General features: G+C 48.1%; 1 protein-coding gene across 4 annotated transcripts in view; it reads left to right on the top strand.

The window, feature by feature from the left end:
• The window catches only part of CNTFR (ciliary neurotrophic factor receptor), a 504,096-nt gene that overhangs the window by 193,765 nt on the left and 291,199 nt on the right, over positions 1 to 19,132 (top strand). For 3 of the 4 annotated variants that reach the window (XM_040335631.1, XM_040335628.1, XM_040335629.1), the window contains exon 3: positions 1,164 to 1,242. In XM_040335631.1, coding sequence (XP_040191565.1) covers positions 1,164 to 1,242 — 79 coding nt within the window. Of the gene's footprint in view, positions 1 to 969; positions 1,061 to 1,163; positions 1,243 to 19,132 lie in introns of those variants that run through there. The other variant, XM_040335630.1, reaches the window with a different exon arrangement.

Genomic DNA, 19,132 nt, shown 5'->3' with positions numbered 1-19,132 from the left:
TGCCCGTTACCAATGAATGGCGCAGCAAGAGTAACGTGTGTTTTTTGCCCGTTTCATGAAGGAGCGCAAAAATACTGAGGCTGCGTTCACGCCTACGTTGCGCGCTCACTGTTGCGTCATTCATTTTTAACGGCGCCGAAAACGCAGTGTGGCTCTGCCGCAATTGTCAAAAAATGTTAACGCAATTTTTCACCCGACAAACCGCATCACGTAATGCTTGACACCCCAAATAGAAGCTCCCGCTCCATTTTTCATGTGACAAGCTTCAGGAGATGTGGTTTGCCGTGATTGTTGCGCAATTGTTTGCGAAAATGCGCTGTCCGCTTGCCACGTGTTTTTTTGCGCCGTTACCAATAAATGGCGCCACAAGCACAACGCGTGTTTTTTTTGCCCGTTTCACGAAGGAGCGCAAAAACACAGAGTCTGCGTTCACGCCTAAGTTGCACATTCTGTGTTGCGCCATTAATTTTTACCGACGCTGAAAAAAAATGAATGACGCAACAGTAAGCGTGAGTGCAGCCGCGCTGTGTTTCGGCGCCGTTAAAAAAATGAATAAGCGCGCCGCGTAGGTGTGAACGCAGCCTCTGTGTTTTTGCGCTCCTTCACAAAAAAACGGTGCAAAAAAACGCGCGTTGCGCTTGCGGCGCCATTCAGGCCCCCCAAACACGTGCAACAAATGCGGTTAAAAAAAAAAACGCGTGAAGTTCAATGTCCAAAAAAGTACGTGAGCTACTTTTGGCGCGTTTGTAGGGCAGCCGATCGGGCTGCGCGCAGTGGGGGGGGAAAACGTGCGTTCGTACGTTGCGGTAGGGGTGTAAATCACCAGCCCAGTCAATATGTGATCCTATAGGAGAGGTTGGTGTGTGTTGTGCGTTTTGGCCGGCGTTCCGCCTCTCATGTGATTATTCGTCTCTCTCAGGGAAGGGAGAAGGAGAGAGAGACGTCAGTGTCCAGCCCAGATCATTAATCCTCCAGCTCCGCTCCGGCTCCTTCGGCTCGCTCTGCCTGTCGATCGTCCGGCAGCGATGATGAGTCACAAGTAACGGGTCCTCATGACTAGGTGACCGCATGTAACGCGACCGTGCCGTCCAGCTGCTCCCCCCCCCCCCGCCCCCCGGGCACAGACCTAAACCTAACCTTTTTTTTTCTCTATTTCTCAACAGATGGCAAACCCGGTGACATCAGCCTGCTGTGTGGTGCTAGCCGCGGCCGTCATGGTGTACGCACAACGCCACGCCGAGGGTAAGTCCAGCCGTACTTTGTATATATATATATATATCGCATGTGCATGTTTGGGAGGGGGGGGGGTCCACCAAAAAAAAAAATCTGGGATTGTTAACCCTTCACTGTGCGCAAAATAATATATGCGCGCGCGTGACGTCCCGTTTGTGGCGCCGTAAATCATTCATTTCCGTAGAAGCGGCTCCAATGCAAGACGTAAATAAGTGTAATGGAAGCGCTGGCAGAGGAAGGAGACTTTGTCATCGGCCAGACGCCACGCGATTGTTTAGCCGACAAAGCAGGAACAGCCAGGAAAAAAAAAAAAAAAAAAGTCGCCGATCTAGGACGCGGACGAGCGATGTCATCTGCTTGCTTGTTAGATGTCGGTAAAACGCAAGTCTTTAGCCATATGAAAAAAAAAATATCCTAATATATAAATATACATGTAACATATTTAATGGTGAATGCCAAACGCAAATGAATGCTGTACTGTAATCATTAAACCCCCCTGCTGCTGGCCCTTTAAGGGGTTGGAAACGCCGGGAGTGGATGTCACAGCAATCACATGACTGGGAAAGCCGCCCCCCCCAATCACATGACTGGGAAAGTCGACCCCCCCCAATCACATGACTGGGAAAGCCGCCCCCCCCCCCCAATCACATGACTGCGAAACCCACCCCCCTCAATCACATGACTGGGAAACCCACATCCCTCAATCACATGACTGGAAAACCCACCCCCCCAATCACATGACTAAGAAAACCACCCAATCACATGACTGGGAAACCCGCCCCCCCCCAATCACATGACTGGGAAACCCGCCCCCCAATCACATGACTGGGAAACCCCCCTCCCCAATCACATGACTAGGAAACTCGACTCCCCCAATCACATGACTGGGAAACCCACCTCCCCAATCACATGACTGGGAAACCCCCTCATTCACATGACTGGGAAACCCGCCCCCCCAATCACATGACTGGGAAACCCGCCCCCCCCCACAATCACATGACTAGGAAACCCTCCCCCCCACAATCACATGACTTGGAATCCCGCCCCAATCACATGACTGGGAAACCCGCCCCCCCAATCACATGACTGGGAAACCCGCCTCCCCCAATCACATGACTGGGAAACCGCCTCCCCCAATCGCATGACTGGGAAACCCACCTCCCCAATCACATGACTGGGAAACCCGCCCCCCCAATCACATGACTGGGAAACCCGCCTCCCCCAATCACATGACTGGGAAACCGCCTCCCCCAATCGCATGACTGGGAAACCCACCTCCCCAATCACATGACTGGGAAACCCGCCCCCCCAATCACATGACTGGGAAACCCGCCTCCCCCAATCACATGACTGGGAAACCGCCTCCCCCAATCGCATGACTGGGAAACCCACCTCCCCCAATCACATGACTGGGAAACCCACCTCCCCCAATCGCATGACTGGGAAACCCACCTCCCCCAATCACATGACTGGGAAACCCACCTCCCCCAATCACATGACTGGGAAACCTGCCTCCCCAATCACATGACTGGGAAACCCATCTTCCCAGTCACATGACTGGGAAACTCGACTCCCCCAATCACATGACTGGGAAACCCGCCCCTCCAATCACATGACTGGGAAACCCCCTCATTCACATGACTGGGAAACCCGCCCCCCCCCCCCCAATCACATGACTGGGAAACCCGCCCCCCCATCCACTCCTGGCTTCCAATCGAAGACAGTCACCCACAAAAATATGCCACGGCGGCGCCCGCTTCCATGATGTAGCATACATGTGTGAAGCCGGCGTATTGTTGTTTATACCCTGTTCCTTTTTTTTTTAATACAAGCGATATAAGTCCCCAAATTTGACAGCCTCCTGCACAGCCGAGCTTAGACTGGTAGAGGGAGGAGCAGCACAAGCAGCCAGTCAGCTGTGCTGCAGTGCTCAGGTACTAGCAAGGGACTTGCTTATAGGAGGAGAGAGCAGAGTGACAGAGAGGTGAGCTCAACAGTCTGCTGATAGGAGGTGGAAGCAGAATGACAGAGAGATGAACTTGTCATGTCCCCCGATGACCTGGGTTCAGCACAAGGAGCCATTTAGGTGAGCTCATCAGTTTTCTGATATTAGGAGAGAGCAGAGTGACAGAGCGATGAGATCATCAGTCTGCTGATAGGAGAGAGCAGAGTGGAGAGGACATTTCTCGGGGGACTTTTTTCGGGGGAAATTTCTCAGGTAGATATTTCTCGGGTGACATATCTTGGGGGACATTTCTCGGGGGACATATCTCGGGGGACATATCTCGGGGGACATATCTCGGGGGACATTTCCTGGGGGACATTTCTTGGGGGACATTTCTTGGGGGACATTTCTCGGGGGACATATCTCGGGGGACATATCTCGGGGGACATTTCCTGGGGGACGTTTCTTGGGGGACATTTCTTGGGGGACATTTCTCGGGGGACATATCTCGGAGGACATTTCTCGGAGGACATTTCTCGGAGGACATTTCTCGGGGGACATATCTCGGAGGACATTTCTCGGGGGACATATCTCGGAGGACATTTCCTGGGGGACATTTCTCGGGGGACATATCTCGGGGGACATATCTCGGGGGACATTTCTCGGAGGACATTTCTCGGGGGACATATCTCGGAGGACATTTCTCGGGGGACATATCTCGGAGGACATTTCTCGGGGGACATATCTCGGAGGACATTTCCTGGGGGACATTTCTCGGAGGACATTTCTCGGGGGACATATCTCGGAGGACATTTCTCGGGGGACATTTCTCGGGGGACATTTCTCGGGGGACATATCTCGGAGGACATTTCTCGGGGGACATTTCTCGGGGGACATTTCTCGGGGGACATATCTCGGAGGACATTTTTCGGGGGACATTTCTCGGAGGACATTTCTCGGGGGACATATCTCGGAGGACATTTCTCGGGGGACATATCTCGGGGGAAATTTCTTGGGGGACATTTCTCAGGTGGGCATTTCTCGGGGGACATTTCTCAGGTGGGCATTTCTCGGGGGACATATCTCGGGGGACATATCTCGGGGGACATATCTCGGGGGAAATTTCTCGGGGGACATATCTCAGGAGGCATATCTCGGGGGACATATCTCAGGAGGCATATCTCGGGGGACATATCTCAGGAGGCATATCTCGGGGGACATATCTCGGGGGACATATCTCAGGAGGCATATCTCGGGGGACATATCTCGGGGGACATATCTCGGGGGACATATCTCGGGTGGGCATTTCTCGGGGGACATTTCTTGGGGGGGACATTTTTGGGGGGACATATCTCGGGGGACATATCTCGGGGGACATATCTCGGGGGACATATCTTGGGGGACATTTTTTGGGGTGACCTCAAACTTCCCTCGCAGTTCACAGAGAATAGGAAACCGTTTTGTCAGTTGTTCCAAAAAGCGCGGCGTGCTCTGTCTATAGAAGCTGCTTCACGCCCGGATGGTTCCCGGCGGCGCGGATTGTACGGGAGGAACGCCGCGCACTGACAGCCGGCTGGCGGACGTTATTTCCGATTCACTGGACTGATAGTAATAATCATTTTTATTACTACATATGGAATGTTCTGAGTGATCCGACACATGTCACTTCTTCTCCCTGCCGGGGACACCCCGATATGTGATGGAAGCTTCTATTGTAGAGGATTCCAGGAGAGGAGAGTGCTGGTTGTATGAGGAGCTCCACCACCTGACACTCCTCCAGCAGTGCAGAGGATTTCAGGAGAGTAACCCCCAGTTCTGCTGATCCCCCAGCTCTGCTTATCTCTCGCTCAGTAGTAACCCCCGGTTCTGCTTATTTCCCGCTCAGTAGTAACCCCCGGCTCTGCTGTTCCCTCATTCAATAGTAACCCTCAGCTCCGCTGATCCCCCACTCAGTAGTAACCCCCGGCTCTGCTGTTCCCTCATTCAATAGTAACCCTCAGCTCCGCTGATCCCCCACTCAGTAGTAACCCCCGGCTCTGCTGTTCCCCCATTCAGTAGTAACCCCCAGCTCCGCTGATCCACCACTCAGCAGTAACCCCCAGCTCTGCTGATCCACCACTCAGTAGTAACCCCCAGCTCTGCTTATCTCCCATTCCGTAGTAAACCCCAGCTCTGCTGTCCCCCTACTCAGTAGTAACCCCTAGCTCTGCTGATACCACACTCAGTAGTAACCCCCAGCTATTCTGATCCCCCACTCAGCAGTAACCCCAGCTCTATTGATGCCCCACTCAGTAGTAACCCTCAGCTCTGCTAAAGCCCCACTCAGTAGTAACCCCCAGCTTTGCTTATCCCCCGCTCATTAGTAACCCCCAGCTCTGCTGATAGCCCATTCAGTAGTAACCCCAGCTCTGCTGTTCCCCCACTCAGTAGTAACCTCCAGCTCTGCTTATCTCCTGCTCAGTAATAACCCCTAGTTCTGCTGATGCCCCACTTAGTAGTAACCCCCAGCTCTGCTGTTCCCCCACTCAGTAGTAACCCCCAGCTCTGCTGTTCGCCCACTCAGTAGTAACCCCCAGCTCTGCTGTTCCCCCACTCAGCAGTAACCCGCAGCTCTGCTGATCCCCCACTCAGCAGTAACCCCCAGATCTTCTGAAGCCCCACTCGCTAGTAACCCCCAGCTCTGCTTATCTCCCGCTCAGTAGTACCCCCCCCAGCTCTGCTGTTCCCCCATTCAGTAGTAACCCCCAGCTCTGCTGCCCCCCGCACTCAGCAGTAACCCCTAGCTCTACTGATGCCTCACTCATTAGTAACCCCTAGCTCTGCTTATCTCCTGCTCTGTAGTAACCCCATCTCCGCTGATGCCCCACTTAGTAGAAACCCCCAGCTCTGCTTATCCCCCACTCTGTAGTAGCCCACCACACTTCTGATCCCCCGCTCAGTAGTAACCCCTAGCTATGCTTATCCCCCTGCTCAGTAGTAACCCCTAGCTCTGCTGATCCCTCGCTCATTAGTAGCCCCGAACTCTGCTGATGCTCTGGTTTCCTGATCCCCCTCTCTCTATGGTCCCCGCTCACCTCTCGCTATATTACTCCCACGCTGCGCACCAGGTTGGACATCTGCTAGTTTCTCCTGCTTTAGTCCCCTGCCACTCATCTCTCTTACTCTGGTCCCCATCCACCTTCTGCTATAGGGTTCCCATGTTGCACACCACGTGTGCCTTCTTCTAGTTGCCCGGCTCAAGTCCAGGCTTGGTCCATTGCTGGAATTCGGTTCAACAAACGCCAAAGTGAGTGCATGTATGGAGGAAGTGGTTGAAGGAGGCTGTAGGAGATCATCAGCATTGGGACTGAAAGTGCTCTAGCCGACGCAAGGCCATCCGGTTGGGGTTTCCATCTACTTCAGGTGAACCTGTTGCCTTGCCCTTTATGGGTAACTTGCAGCTTTACCCCTAAGGATACCAAACGATGAATTCTGATCGTTTGTATCAATTTACAGACTGCTGTTATTGATCGGCACTGCTGATCTGTGTGTAAGGAGGACGTGGTTGAAGGAGGCTGTAGGAGATCATCAGCATTGGGACTGAAAGTGCTCTAGCCGACGCAAGGCCATCCAGTTGGGGTTTCCATCTACTTTAGGTGAACCTGTTGCCTTGCCCTTTATGGGTAGCATGCAGCTTCACCCTAAAGGATACCAAACGATGAATTCTGATCGTTTGTATCAATTTACAGACTGCTGTTATTGATCGGCACTGCTGATCTGTGTGTAAGGGGGAAGTGGTTGAAGGAGGCTGTAGGAGATCATCAGCATTGGGACTGAAAGTGCTCTAGCCAAACGCAAGGCCATCCAGTTGGGGTTTCCATCTACTTCAGGTGAACCTGTTGCCTTGCCCTTTATGGGTAACATACAGCTTCACCCTAAAGGATACCAAACGATGAATTCTGATCGTTTGTATTAATTTACAGACTACTGTTATTGATCGGCAATGCTGATCTGTGGAAAGTATTTCTGCCATTAGTGCATTCCAATTCTATCATCTCTATGATCAGGATAATTTGGTGCCGCACCTTGTGCTGATATTCAGAAGGCCAGAGCCGGCCGGTGATCCGATGATACTTCATCAGATCGATAGATGGAGAGGAAACGTTCCAGACCGGAGGGGGCCGGGAGGACCCGCACACGCATGTCCTCTCTCTCCCTGTACCGCCTGTCTGCCTGTAATCTGATTGTCCTCCTGCCTGTAAATCACGGGCCGACCTGCAGATCCCTTCTAAGTGCTCCCTGTGGGCTCTTTGTGCGGACGGTTATGGGAGAATTAGATTGGTGTCGACAATGACCCTGCGATTGTCTGGCTGGCACCGGGAGAGCGTCCGCACCAGACAGCGCATGTTGGCTGGGGGGTCACTTCTAGAGCAAGCCAGCGATGGCTCTGCTGTGACAACATGGCCATTGTATTGTTATTGCACAGGTATAGTTAAAGCCATGTCTCTGTTTTTCATTAATACGTTCCTGGCATAAAATATACAGCAACAATCGTTTTTAGAAAAGCTCCACCTTCTGTGGTTAAAAGGCTGAGGCTGATATCATCAGTCTTTCGCAGTCAGGAGGAAGCGTTTCCACAGTCTCCTTTCCTTTCCTGAGACTGCAACGTTGTAAAATGTTATCGGTTCACAAGGTCAGAGGCTGATCTGTGTGGGACATTTACATGACTGTGCCATCTCCGAGCCAGCATCTCAGTCTAGGAAGTAGATCACATTCTATGATGTTGAAGGAGGCCAACTACGTCACGTACTATGATGATCAAAGAGGCCATCTAAGTCATGTTCTGTGACATTGAAAAAGGCCATCTACCCAGGGCTGGACTGGGACGAAAATTTGGCCCTGGACTTCATCCAGACTGGCCCACTTTGACATGTCTCTCCAATGGCAGCCGGACAACTCCCGCACCCCCCCCCCCCCGGCCACCCAAGCCCCCTCTTCCCCTTCACTAGCCATTCTACTTTATTAGAGTAGAACGGCTGGTACTGGTACTCTTATAGGCAGTACCAGTGGGGAAGCTAGACATTATTTCAACCGGGGCAAAGAATCAGTTTGGCGCCCCCCCCCCTCCCTTATGGGACAAGTTTAGGCAGAAGTGAGAAACTCCCAGGCCATAGCTGTTGAGTCAGCTGTCTGTCCCCTTCCGTATGCTCCTCTGTCCTCCCCCCTGCTCCTCTGGTCCTCCCCCTGCTCCTTTGTTCCCCCCAGATGAGCGCTGCGGTGAGGGAGAGACAGAGGAGTGGAGGGGGGCGGCGGTCCACTGTCACTTAAGCCGGCCCACTGAGCCATCGGCCCACCAGGAAACTCCCTGTAGTCCCAATGGCCAGTCCAACCCTGCATCTACCTCATATTCATTGATGCTGAAATAGGCTAACTACGTCACGTTCTATGATGATCAAAGAGGTCATCTACATCACGTTCTATGATGTTGAAAGAGGCCATCTACATCACATTCTATGATGCTAAAAGAGGCCATCTACTTTACATTCTATGATGCTAAAAGTGGCCGTCTACATCACATTCTATGACGTTAAAGGAGGCCATCTACATCACATTATATGATGCTAAAAGAGGCCGTCTACATCATGTTCTATGACGTTAAAGGAGGCCATCTACATCACATTCTACGATGCTAAAAGAGGCCATCACATTCTATGATGCTAAAAGAGGCCGTCTACATCATGTTCTATGACTTTGAAGGAGGCCATCTACATCACATTCTATGATGCTAAAAGAGGCCATCTACATCACATTCTATGATGCTAAAAGAGGCCGTCTACATCATGTTCTATGATGTTGAAAGAGGCCAACTACCTCATATTCTATGACGTTGAAAGAGGCCAACTACATCACATTCTATGATGCTAAAAGAGGCCAGGCATCTACGTCATATTCTATGACATTGAAAGAGTTATCTTAAACTCAACGGTTTGAAAACAAAACTTCTCCTGTTTCACGCCAACCGGAAAAATCATCCCACGACAACATGGACACCCCCCGCCCATTCTGGGAAAAACTATCACCCTTAGCACCAAAGTCAAAAGTCTCTGAGTCATTTTTCACACCAACATGACAATGGATGCACAAATAGGGTCACTAGTCAGCGGATCGCACCATCTGCTGCGCCTACTACGCAGACTGACCCCCTTTATCTTGAAAGAAGATGTTGCAGTCGTGGTGGGAACAATTATCAATTCCAGACTTGACTATGCAAATGCCCTCTATCTCGGTCTCGCCAAATACCAAATCACTCGTCTGCAAGTCGTTCAAAATACGGCCGCTCGACTTGTGACTGGGAAAAAAACATGGGAATCAATCTCACCTTCACTGAGATCTCTTCATTGGTTGCCAGTAAAAGACAGAATCACTTTCAAAGCACTCTGTCTAATGCATAAGTGTATTCATGGAAAGGCCCCCCAATATCTATGCGAAAAAATAAAAGCTCACAACCCCAATCGTATTCTGCGATCCACCAATCAAAACCTTGTCCAGATACCCATAGCCAGATACAAGTCCAAAGGAGATCGAAGGTTTGCAGTCCAGGGACCTCGACTGTGGAACGCTCTAGCAACCACCACTAGATTGGAGTTGGACCACTTGGCCTTCAGGAGAAGGATTAAAACCCATCTCTTCTGAGGTCAAAGGGTTTCACTCACGGAATGGATACAGCGCCCAGAGGCGATTCAGTTCGCATGTGTTGCGCTATATAAGTTTTCACTCACTCACTCAGGCCAACTACGTCACGTTCTATGACTTTAAAAGAGGCCATCTACATCACATTCTAAGACGTTGAAAGAGGCCATCTACGTAATATTGTTTGACGTTGAAGGAGGCATCTACGTTGTATTCTATGACGTTAAAAGAGGCCATCTACATCACATTCTATGATGTTGAAGGAGACCTTCTATGTCACATTCTGTAATGTCGAAAGAGGCACTCTATGTCACGTTCTATGACGTTGAAAGAAGCCATCTATGTCATGTTCTGTGATGTTGAAGGAGGCCATCTACTTCACATTCTATGATGTTGAAGAAGGATATCTACATAACATTCTGTAAAGATGAGAGAGGCCAACTAAGTCATGTTCAATGATGTTAAAATAGGCCATTTATATCATGTTCTGAGATGTTGAAAAGGGCCATCTACATCATATTCTATGACTTTGCAAGAAGTCATCTACATTGCATTCCATGATGTTGGGGGAAGCCACCTACATCACATTCTATGATGTTGAAAAAGACCATCTTTGTCATATTCCGTAATGTTGAAAGAGGTCATCTACATCATATTCTATGATTTTGAAAGAAGCCTTCTACATCTCATTCTAAAATGTTGGAAGAGGCCATCTACGTCGCATTTTATGATGCTGAAAGAGACCATCTACATCAGATTCTATAATGAAAGAGGCCATCTACGTCATTTTCTGTGATGTCAAAAAGGCCATCTATGCAATGTTCTCTGATGTTGAAAGAGGCCATCTACGTGATGTTCAAATATGTTGGGGGCATCTATTTAACATTCATTGATGTTGAAAGAAGCCATCTTTGTCACATTCTGTGATGTTTTTCAAAAGCCATCTATGTTACATTCTATGATGTTAAGAGGCCATGTACATAAAAATAAAACAACCATCCCTAAACATGGGTGGGGGGTGGGACCTTCGACACCATGTGTCATCCACACTTAATGCCTACAACACTTCTCTTCAGACTACTGAAAGGAACACAGAGGAGTCTCTTTGCACTATATCTGATGAAGTAGCCTGAGCAGCTGTGAAGCGTTGAAGGCGTTTTATGCCTATGAAGTTGAAAGAGGTCATCTACGTCATGTACTATGATGATCAAAGAAGCCACCTAACTCATGTTCTATGACATTAAAAGAGGCCATCTACATCATATTCTATGACTTTGAAAGAAGCCATCTACATCACATTCTATGATGTTGAAAAAGGCCATCTACATCACGTTCTATGATGTTGAAAATGGCCAACTTCGTCACGTTCTATGATGTTGAAAGAGATGCTATGATCATACATACTATGATGATCAAAGAGGTCATCTAAGTCATGTTCTATGATGCTGAAAGAATCCAACTACGTCACCTTCAATAATGTTGAAAGAGGCCATCTACATCACATTATATGGCGCTAAAAGAGGCCATCTACCTCACATTCTATGATGTTGGAAGAGGCCAACTACGTCACACACTATGTTGATCAAAGAGGTCATCTAAGTCATGTTCTATGATGTTGAAAGAGGCCATCTACATCACATTCTATGACACTATAAAGTTCCTTTTCATATAATGAATTCTTCACTTCCCACAACAAACATTGAAAGGAACACTATGTCAAGGTTTTATTTCCAATTAAACCAAAATTTCATATATAACAAAGCCTGCAACAGTCTGACGACCAGTGGGGTCTAGAGGCAACCCCATACCTAGATGGCGATCCAAGGTCTGTGCGGAGACAGACATATTCTCCATTAGGGATGGTCCCGATGTTCGAGTCAAATGTAAGTTTGACTCGAACATCGGGTGTTCGTAGACCAAACAAACATATTGGGCGCTCGGGGAAGTTTTCCCACTGGAGAGTGCCCCATAATACACTGCGACATCGCAGTGCATTGACAGCTGCTGATTGGCCAAAGCATGCACCTGACCTGTATTCTTTGGCCAATCACAGCACAATGTGCTGTGAGAGCCACGATTGGCCAAAATGTAAAAAAAATGTAAAAAACAGTGTGGGGTCCCTCCAAATCCCATACCAGGCCCTTTTGTTCTGGCAGTGATTTTAAGGGAACTCCATGCCAAAATTGAAAAACAAATGGCGTGGGGTCCCCCACAAAATCCATACCAGACCCTTATCTTAATATGCAGCCTGGCAGGCCAGGAAAGGGAGGGGACGAGCGAGCACCCCCCCTCTTGAACCATACCAGGCTGGCTCCCCTCAACATGGTGAGGGTTCTTTGGGGTGCACACAGCTTCCCCTGCCCCAAAGCACCCGTCCCCTTCATGTTGAGGAAATGTGGCCTGGTATGGTTCAGGAGGGGGGTACTCGCTTGCCCCCCCCTATCCTGACCTCTCAGGCTGCATAACCGGATAAGGGTCTGGTATGGCTTTTGGGGGGACCCCATGCCAATTTTTATTTTTATTTCCTTTTAGTTCCTTTTAAACTCCATACCACACCCGAAGGGCCTGGTATGGACTTGGGAGAGGGGTACCCCACGCAGTTTTTTTTTCCCATCTATATTGCCGAGAACTAGCAATATATTACAACTGTAAGCTAATTTAAATGACATTTAACGATATTTAAATAAATATTTTATTTTTATTGTTTCACTTTAAGCATTATTAAAATCACTGCTCCTGAAAAAATAATTGTTTTAAAAACGTTTTTTCTTTCATGGATACATGTCCCCTGGGGTAAGACCCGGGTCCCCAAACACTTTTTATGACAATAACTTGCATATTAGCCTTTAAAATGAGGACTTTTGATTTGTCATGTTTGTGTACCATAGACTTTAATAGAGTTTGCATGTTCTCTAGAACTTTTTGCCTGGTCGAGGTGTTCTGATGCGAAACGAACCAGGGGGTGTTCGGCCCAATCCCTATTCTCCAAGTGAACCAATAACGTTTACTAGGGTTGTCCCGATACCACTTTTTTAGGACCGAGTACAAGTACTGATACTTTTTATCAAGTACTCGCCGATACCGATTACCGATACTTTTTTTAAATCTCATGTGACAGTGGCACATGTGTCAGTATTTTTTTTTTTTTACAATTTTTTTTTTTTTTTACAATTTGTTTAATTTTTTTTTTTTTTTTTTTTTTACAATGCTTTCTTTTTTTTTTTTTAAGGGGTGGGGATAAATGGACAGTGTCAGTGTGTTTTTTTTTTTTTTTTTTTACAATTCATTTTTTTATTATTTATTGCAATTCCTTTATTGTTTTATTTTTATCAGCCCTGTTGGGGGGCTTTGGTGAGATATCAGGGGTCTTAACAGACCTCTGACATCTCCCCTCTGAGACAGGGAAAGGGACTAGGGACACTGATTCCCCAGTCCCTTTCTCAGCAGCCTCAGCTGCACTGAAAATGAATGGAGAGAAGACAGCGGCTTCTTTTCATTCATAAACTGAAACATTGTAAACACAGTTTACAATGTTTCAGTTATGTGAATGTACAGAGTCATCACTGACTCTGTACATTCGGAAAAGGTAGGAGCCGGATTTTGATATGTACAGAGATGTACATATCATGTCATTGTACCATTTCTATCCTGGTGATTTGAGAGCAAATGACACCTTTAACCATTTATATTAAATCATTAACACATTTATCAGCCTCCCTAGCACCATGGATTCAGATGATCTAACTAGAACAGGGTGTATCCACAAACTTTCACCCACTCCATCCTGTTCTTGGGCAATCAACATCTGCCTTGACACAGTCTATGGTGATTGGATTAAGGTGTCTGTGCTACCCTTGTGGATAGAAATTTCTCCCTGACACTCATTAGAACTGAAGAAGTGGTTTGGATAAGCTGTGAAAAGTCTTGAACGTGACATTGCAAGTCCAGCTGAATCCACTTACTGCTACTAGATAAATCTGGGATTACTTTGGGTGATCCCAGGATGGGCTTAAGAAAACTGGTCTTAATTTAGGTTATGTCTGCAGTAGGCTTAATGAGAGAGCGATAGTTCAGAGCAATTTTGGGAAGACCGGTATTAGTTTGAGGCAAGCTCAATGTGTGCTTTGTACAACTAGTCTTAGTTTCTGGAAGCTTACCATGTGCAAAGCATGACGGGTCCTAATTTGAAGGCTTAGTCTAAAAGAATGGCCTTAGTTCCCAGGACAGACTTAGTAAAACTGGTCTTAGTTTGGAGAGAGCTCAGGGCGTGTGTCTCGTTAAATTCGGCAACCCATCAGAATTTGTAAAGGAAGTGATGTTCCGTCGCCGCCATCTTGCTACACCCCTCCACAGTAAGGATACAGGGAGAAGGGGGCACCCACCAGAGTCATGCATTTCACACTTATTTTTAGCAGTAAACTGAGCTAATTTGATGATATACAGTATTTAGAAATCTGTGAGATCAGTAGGCTTGCCGCATCTTTTAATATTCAACATCTAAACAGTCCGTCGGATTTCGAAATACTGTATTTCACCATATAAGCTCTGTTTACTGTTAGGAATAAGTGTGAAATGCATGACTCCGGTGGGTGTAACAAGATGTCCGCTTGCCGCCTTCTCACTCTATCCTTTCTGTGGAGGAATCCGGGTGTAGCAAGATGGTGGCGACGGAACGTCACTTCCTTTACAAATTCTGACGGGTTGCCTAATCTGATGAAACACCGGATTAGGAAACGTCACCTTAGCTTGGAGATGAGGAGAGTGCTTGGGGCAGATGTAGTAAAACAGGTCTCAGTAGGAGAGAGCTCAGGGCAAGCCTGCTAAAATTGTTCTTAGTTTGCAGAGAGCTCAGGGCAGGATTATGGAGTCAAGTCTTAGTTTGGAAAGAGAAGAGAGATCAGAGCAGGCATAGTGAAACTGGTCTTAGTTTGGTGAGAGGTGAGGACAGGCTTAGTAAAACGTTTTGTTTTAACTTAGGGCATAGGTTATAGTTGGAGAGAATTTGGGGCAGACTTAGTAAAACTCAACGTACTTTGGAGAGACCCCAGGTCAGTCTTAGCAAAACTGGTCTTAGTTTGGAGAGAGCTCAGGGCAGGATTAGTAAACATCCTCTTAGCTGGGAGATAACTTGGGGCTTGCTTAGTAAAGTGGGTTCTAGTTTAGAGAGAGTTTGGGCAGGTTGAGTAATACAGGTCTTAGTTTGGAGAGAGTTCTGAACAGGCATAGTAAAACAGGTCTTAGTTGAAAAGAGCTCAGGGCAAGCATAGTGAAACTGGTCCTAACGTGGTAAAACTTGACTTAGTTTGGAGATAACTTAGGGCAGGCTTAGAAAAAAAAAATCTAGTTTGGAGAGAGTTTGGGCAGGCTTAGCAAAGAGGTCTTAGTTGGAGAGAGCTTGGGCAGACTTAGTAAAACTCATCTTAATTTGGAAAGAGTCCAGGCCAGTCTTAGCAAAACAGGTCTTAGTTTGGAGAGAACTCAGGGCAGGAGTAGTAAAAGTCCTCTTAGCTTGGAGATAACTTGGGGCTGACTTAGTAAAGTGGGTTCTAGCTTAGAGAGAGTTTGGGCAGGTTGAGTAATACAGGTCTTAGTTGGAGAGAGCTTGGGGCAGACTTAGCAAAACTCATCCTAGTTTGAAGATAACATTTCAAGAGGCTTAAGCCCCGTACACACGACCAGTTTCCTCGGCAGAATTCAGCTTCCGACCGAGTTTCTGGCTGAATTCTGCCGAGAAACCCGGCCGTGTGTACAATTTCGCCGAGGAAGCCGACGAGGAGCTCGACGAGGAAATAGAGAACATGTTCTCTATTTCCTCGTTGTTCTATGGGAGCTCTCGGCCCGCCGAGCTCCTCGGCGGCTTCAGGGCTGAACTGGCCGAGGAACTCGATGTGTTTGGCACGTCGAGTTCCTCGGCCGTGTGTACGGGGCCTTAGGAAAACAGGTCTTAGTTGGAGAGAGCTTGGGGCAGACTTAGTAAAACTCACCTTAGTTTGGAAAGAGTCCAGGTCAGTCTTGGCAAAACTGGTCTTAGTTTGGAGAGAACTCAGGGCAGGAGTAGTAAAAGTCCTCTTAGCTTGGAGATAACTTGGGGCTGGCTTAGTAAAGTGGGTTCTAGTTTAGAGAGAGTTTGGACAGGTTGAGTAATATAGGTCTTAGTTGGAGAGAGTTTGGGGCAGACTTCATAAAACACATCTTAGTTTGGAGAGAACTCGGGGCAGAATTAGTAAATTAAGTCTTAGCTTGAAGAGAGTTCTGAACAGGCATAGTAAAACAGGTCTTAGTTGAAGAGAGCTCAGGGCAAGCGTAGTGATACTGGTCTTACCTTGGAGAGAGCTTGGGACAGGCTTAGTAAAACTCAACTTAGTTTGGAGATAACTTAGGGCAGGCTTGGTGAAACAGGTTCTAGTTTGGAGAGCGCTTGGGCATGCTTAATAAAACAGATAGATAGGAGAGCTTGGGTCAGACTTAGTAAAACTCATCTGAGTTTGGAGATAACATTTCGAGAGGCTTAGTAAAACAGGTTCTTGTCTGGAGAGAGCTCGGAGCAGGCTTAGCAAAACAGGTCTTATACTGGAGAGATTTCAGAGTAGGCTTAATAAAACAGGTCTTAGCAGGGCTGGACTGGGACGAAAATGTGGCCCTGGACTTCATCCAGGCCGGCCAAGGGCACAACACATCAGGGTACAGTGCACATCAGGGCACGGTACAGAGCTCACCACATCAGGGTACAGCACATCAGGGTACAGGGCACAGCACATCAGGGTACAGGGCACGGGGCACATCAGGGCACGGGGCACATCAGGGCACAAAGCACATCAGGGCACATGGCACATCAGGATACGGGGCACAGGGCACATCAGGACACGGGGCACATCAGAGAACATAGCACATCAGGGCACAGGGCACATCAGGATACGGGGCACATCAGGGCACGGGGCACATCAGGGCACATAGCACATCAGGGCACATGATGGCACATCAGGATACGGGGCACAGGGCACATCAGGACACGGGGCACATAGCACATCAGAGAACATAGCACATTAGGGCACATTATGGTGCACATCGTTTACCAGCCAGCATGCACAGTAGCGCAGGAAGCGTGTGTAATATGTTCTCTCTCCTGTCACGGCACTCACTTGGCTCCCCGATGGCCCCTCCTCTCTTCTCGTCCATCCCAGATGATGTCACAAGCAAATGGGGATGGACGAGAAGAGAGGAGGGGCCGCCGGGGAGCAGCGTAAGTGCCGTGACAGGAGAGAGAACATATTACACACGCTTCCTGCGCTACTCTGCATGCTCGCTAAATCTCGATCTACCCGCCAGGTGGCAGCTGTCGGCGATTGACGGGGTAGATCGTCGCGGACCTCCGACCGGCCCACCGAGCCATCGGCCCACCGGGAATCTCCCGGTAGTCCCGATGGCCAGTCCACCCCTGGGTCTTAGTTTGAAGAGAGCTCAGGGCAGGGTTAATAAAACAAACCTAAAACTCAAGAGAGCTCAGGGCAGTCTTCGTAAAACAGGCCCCATTTTGGAGAGAGCTCTGGGCAAGGTTAATAAAATTGCTCCGAGGGACAGTCTCTATAAAACAGGTCTTAGATTTAATAAAGCTCAGGGCACATTTAGTAAATCAGGTCATATAGGCTGGAAAAAGAGCGCGGGGTGGGCTTGTTGAAGGCGGATTATAAAAGTCGGTTTCTTTTGCTGCCAGTCTGTCAGAAGGAACAAAGATGGGGGAATTTCAAGCAGCTGTCAGAAGTCGCGGCCTCTGGGGATCAGCCAGCTCCAACTATTTCAATAAAGGAAGCAAAATCCATAATTAGAGCAACAAGCTGTTTATTTTACTTCCGCAGAATTCCTGCCAAAGAGGAGAAGTGCAAATACACGCCGAGTAAATTAAAGCCAGCTTCAATGCATGGGGGTGAACGTATTCTATATATGTGTGTGTGTGTGTCGGGGAGATCAGACTGTAGACCTTTCTCTATAGACCTTGTAGGTGATCATGTCTACTTTGTAATAACTGCTTGGGAGGGCCGAGAGAAGAAACGATTTATCTATAAACACTACAGACATTATCATTTCCTGCTAGAAATTAAAACGCAAGATATTTTAGATTGCATCTCTCGCACGTGTTGTCCTCGAGTTTCGCCTCTCAGTAGGTCATCCTCCTCCTGTTGGGGGGGCTATAGTTGGTACACGGCCCCCCAAGATCAAAGGGCTATTCTGGAGAAGGCGGACTGGTTTTTCCCTTCTACTGTTTGATTAATGAGAGCCTTTAATGCATTCTCCTTTTATCACAACGCATATTTTAAGTGTGTATTGGAAACAGAAAAATCAAACGATCGTGCAGCTTGAAAGTTTGGTTGCACAAGATTTTTGGATAACATCTGCACCAAAACTGTTCAAACAGAAAAGCAAATACAAACAAACAAGACATTGTTACATCTCTGATACCACCAGCACTGAGCAAAAAAGCAAATTCAGGAAAGCAATGCTATTAGAACGGCTAATGCTTCCCGGAAAAAAAATGATAGCTATGCTTCAATCTGAGTCAGCGCAGTTTCTTTTAGGCTTCTCACGTCCTCGGTATTGTCCTCTATTTCACTGTGGTCCCATTTCTGTCTTCTCTCTTATCCTCAGTATTGTCCTCTCCTCTACTGCTTCCCCTTTCTCCTCCATCCCTCGCATACTCAGTATTGTCCTCTCCTCTACTGCTTCCCCTTTCTCTCCTATCCCTCTCATACCCAGTATTGTCCTCTCCTCCACTGCTTCCCCTTTCTCTTCCACCCCTCTCATCCTCAGTATTGTCCTCTCCTCTGCTGCTTCCCCTTTCTCTCCCATCCCTCTCATCCTCAGTATTGTCCTCTCCTCTACTGCTTCCCCTTTCTCTCCCATCTGTCTCATCCTCAGCATTGTCCTCTCCTCTGCTGCTTTCCCTTTCTCTCCCATCTCTCTCATCCTCAGTATTGTCCTCTCCTCTACTGCTTCCCCTTTCTTTTCCATCTCTCTCATCCTCAGTATTGTCCTCTCCTCTGCTGCTTCCCCTTTCTCTTCCATCCCTCTCATCCTCAGTATTGTCCTCTCCTCTACTGCTTCCCCTTTCTCTCCCATCCGTCTCATCCTCAGTATTGTCCTCTCCTCCACTGCTTCCCCTTTCTCTCCCATCCCTCTCATCCTCAGTATTGTCCTCTCCTCCACTGCTTCCCCTTTCTCTCCCATCCCTCTCATACCCAGTATTGTCCTCTCCTCTACTGCTTCCCCTTTCTCTCCCATCCCTCTCATCCT

The sequence above is a fragment of the Rana temporaria genome, chromosome 1 (assembly GCF_905171775.1).
Source record: "Rana temporaria chromosome 1, aRanTem1.1, whole genome shotgun sequence".
In the NCBI taxonomy this organism is placed as follows: Eukaryota; Metazoa; Chordata; class Amphibia; order Anura; family Ranidae; genus Rana; species Rana temporaria.
The sequence above is the reverse complement of the archived record's forward strand: the minus strand, read 5'-3'. Positions and strand labels throughout refer to the sequence as shown.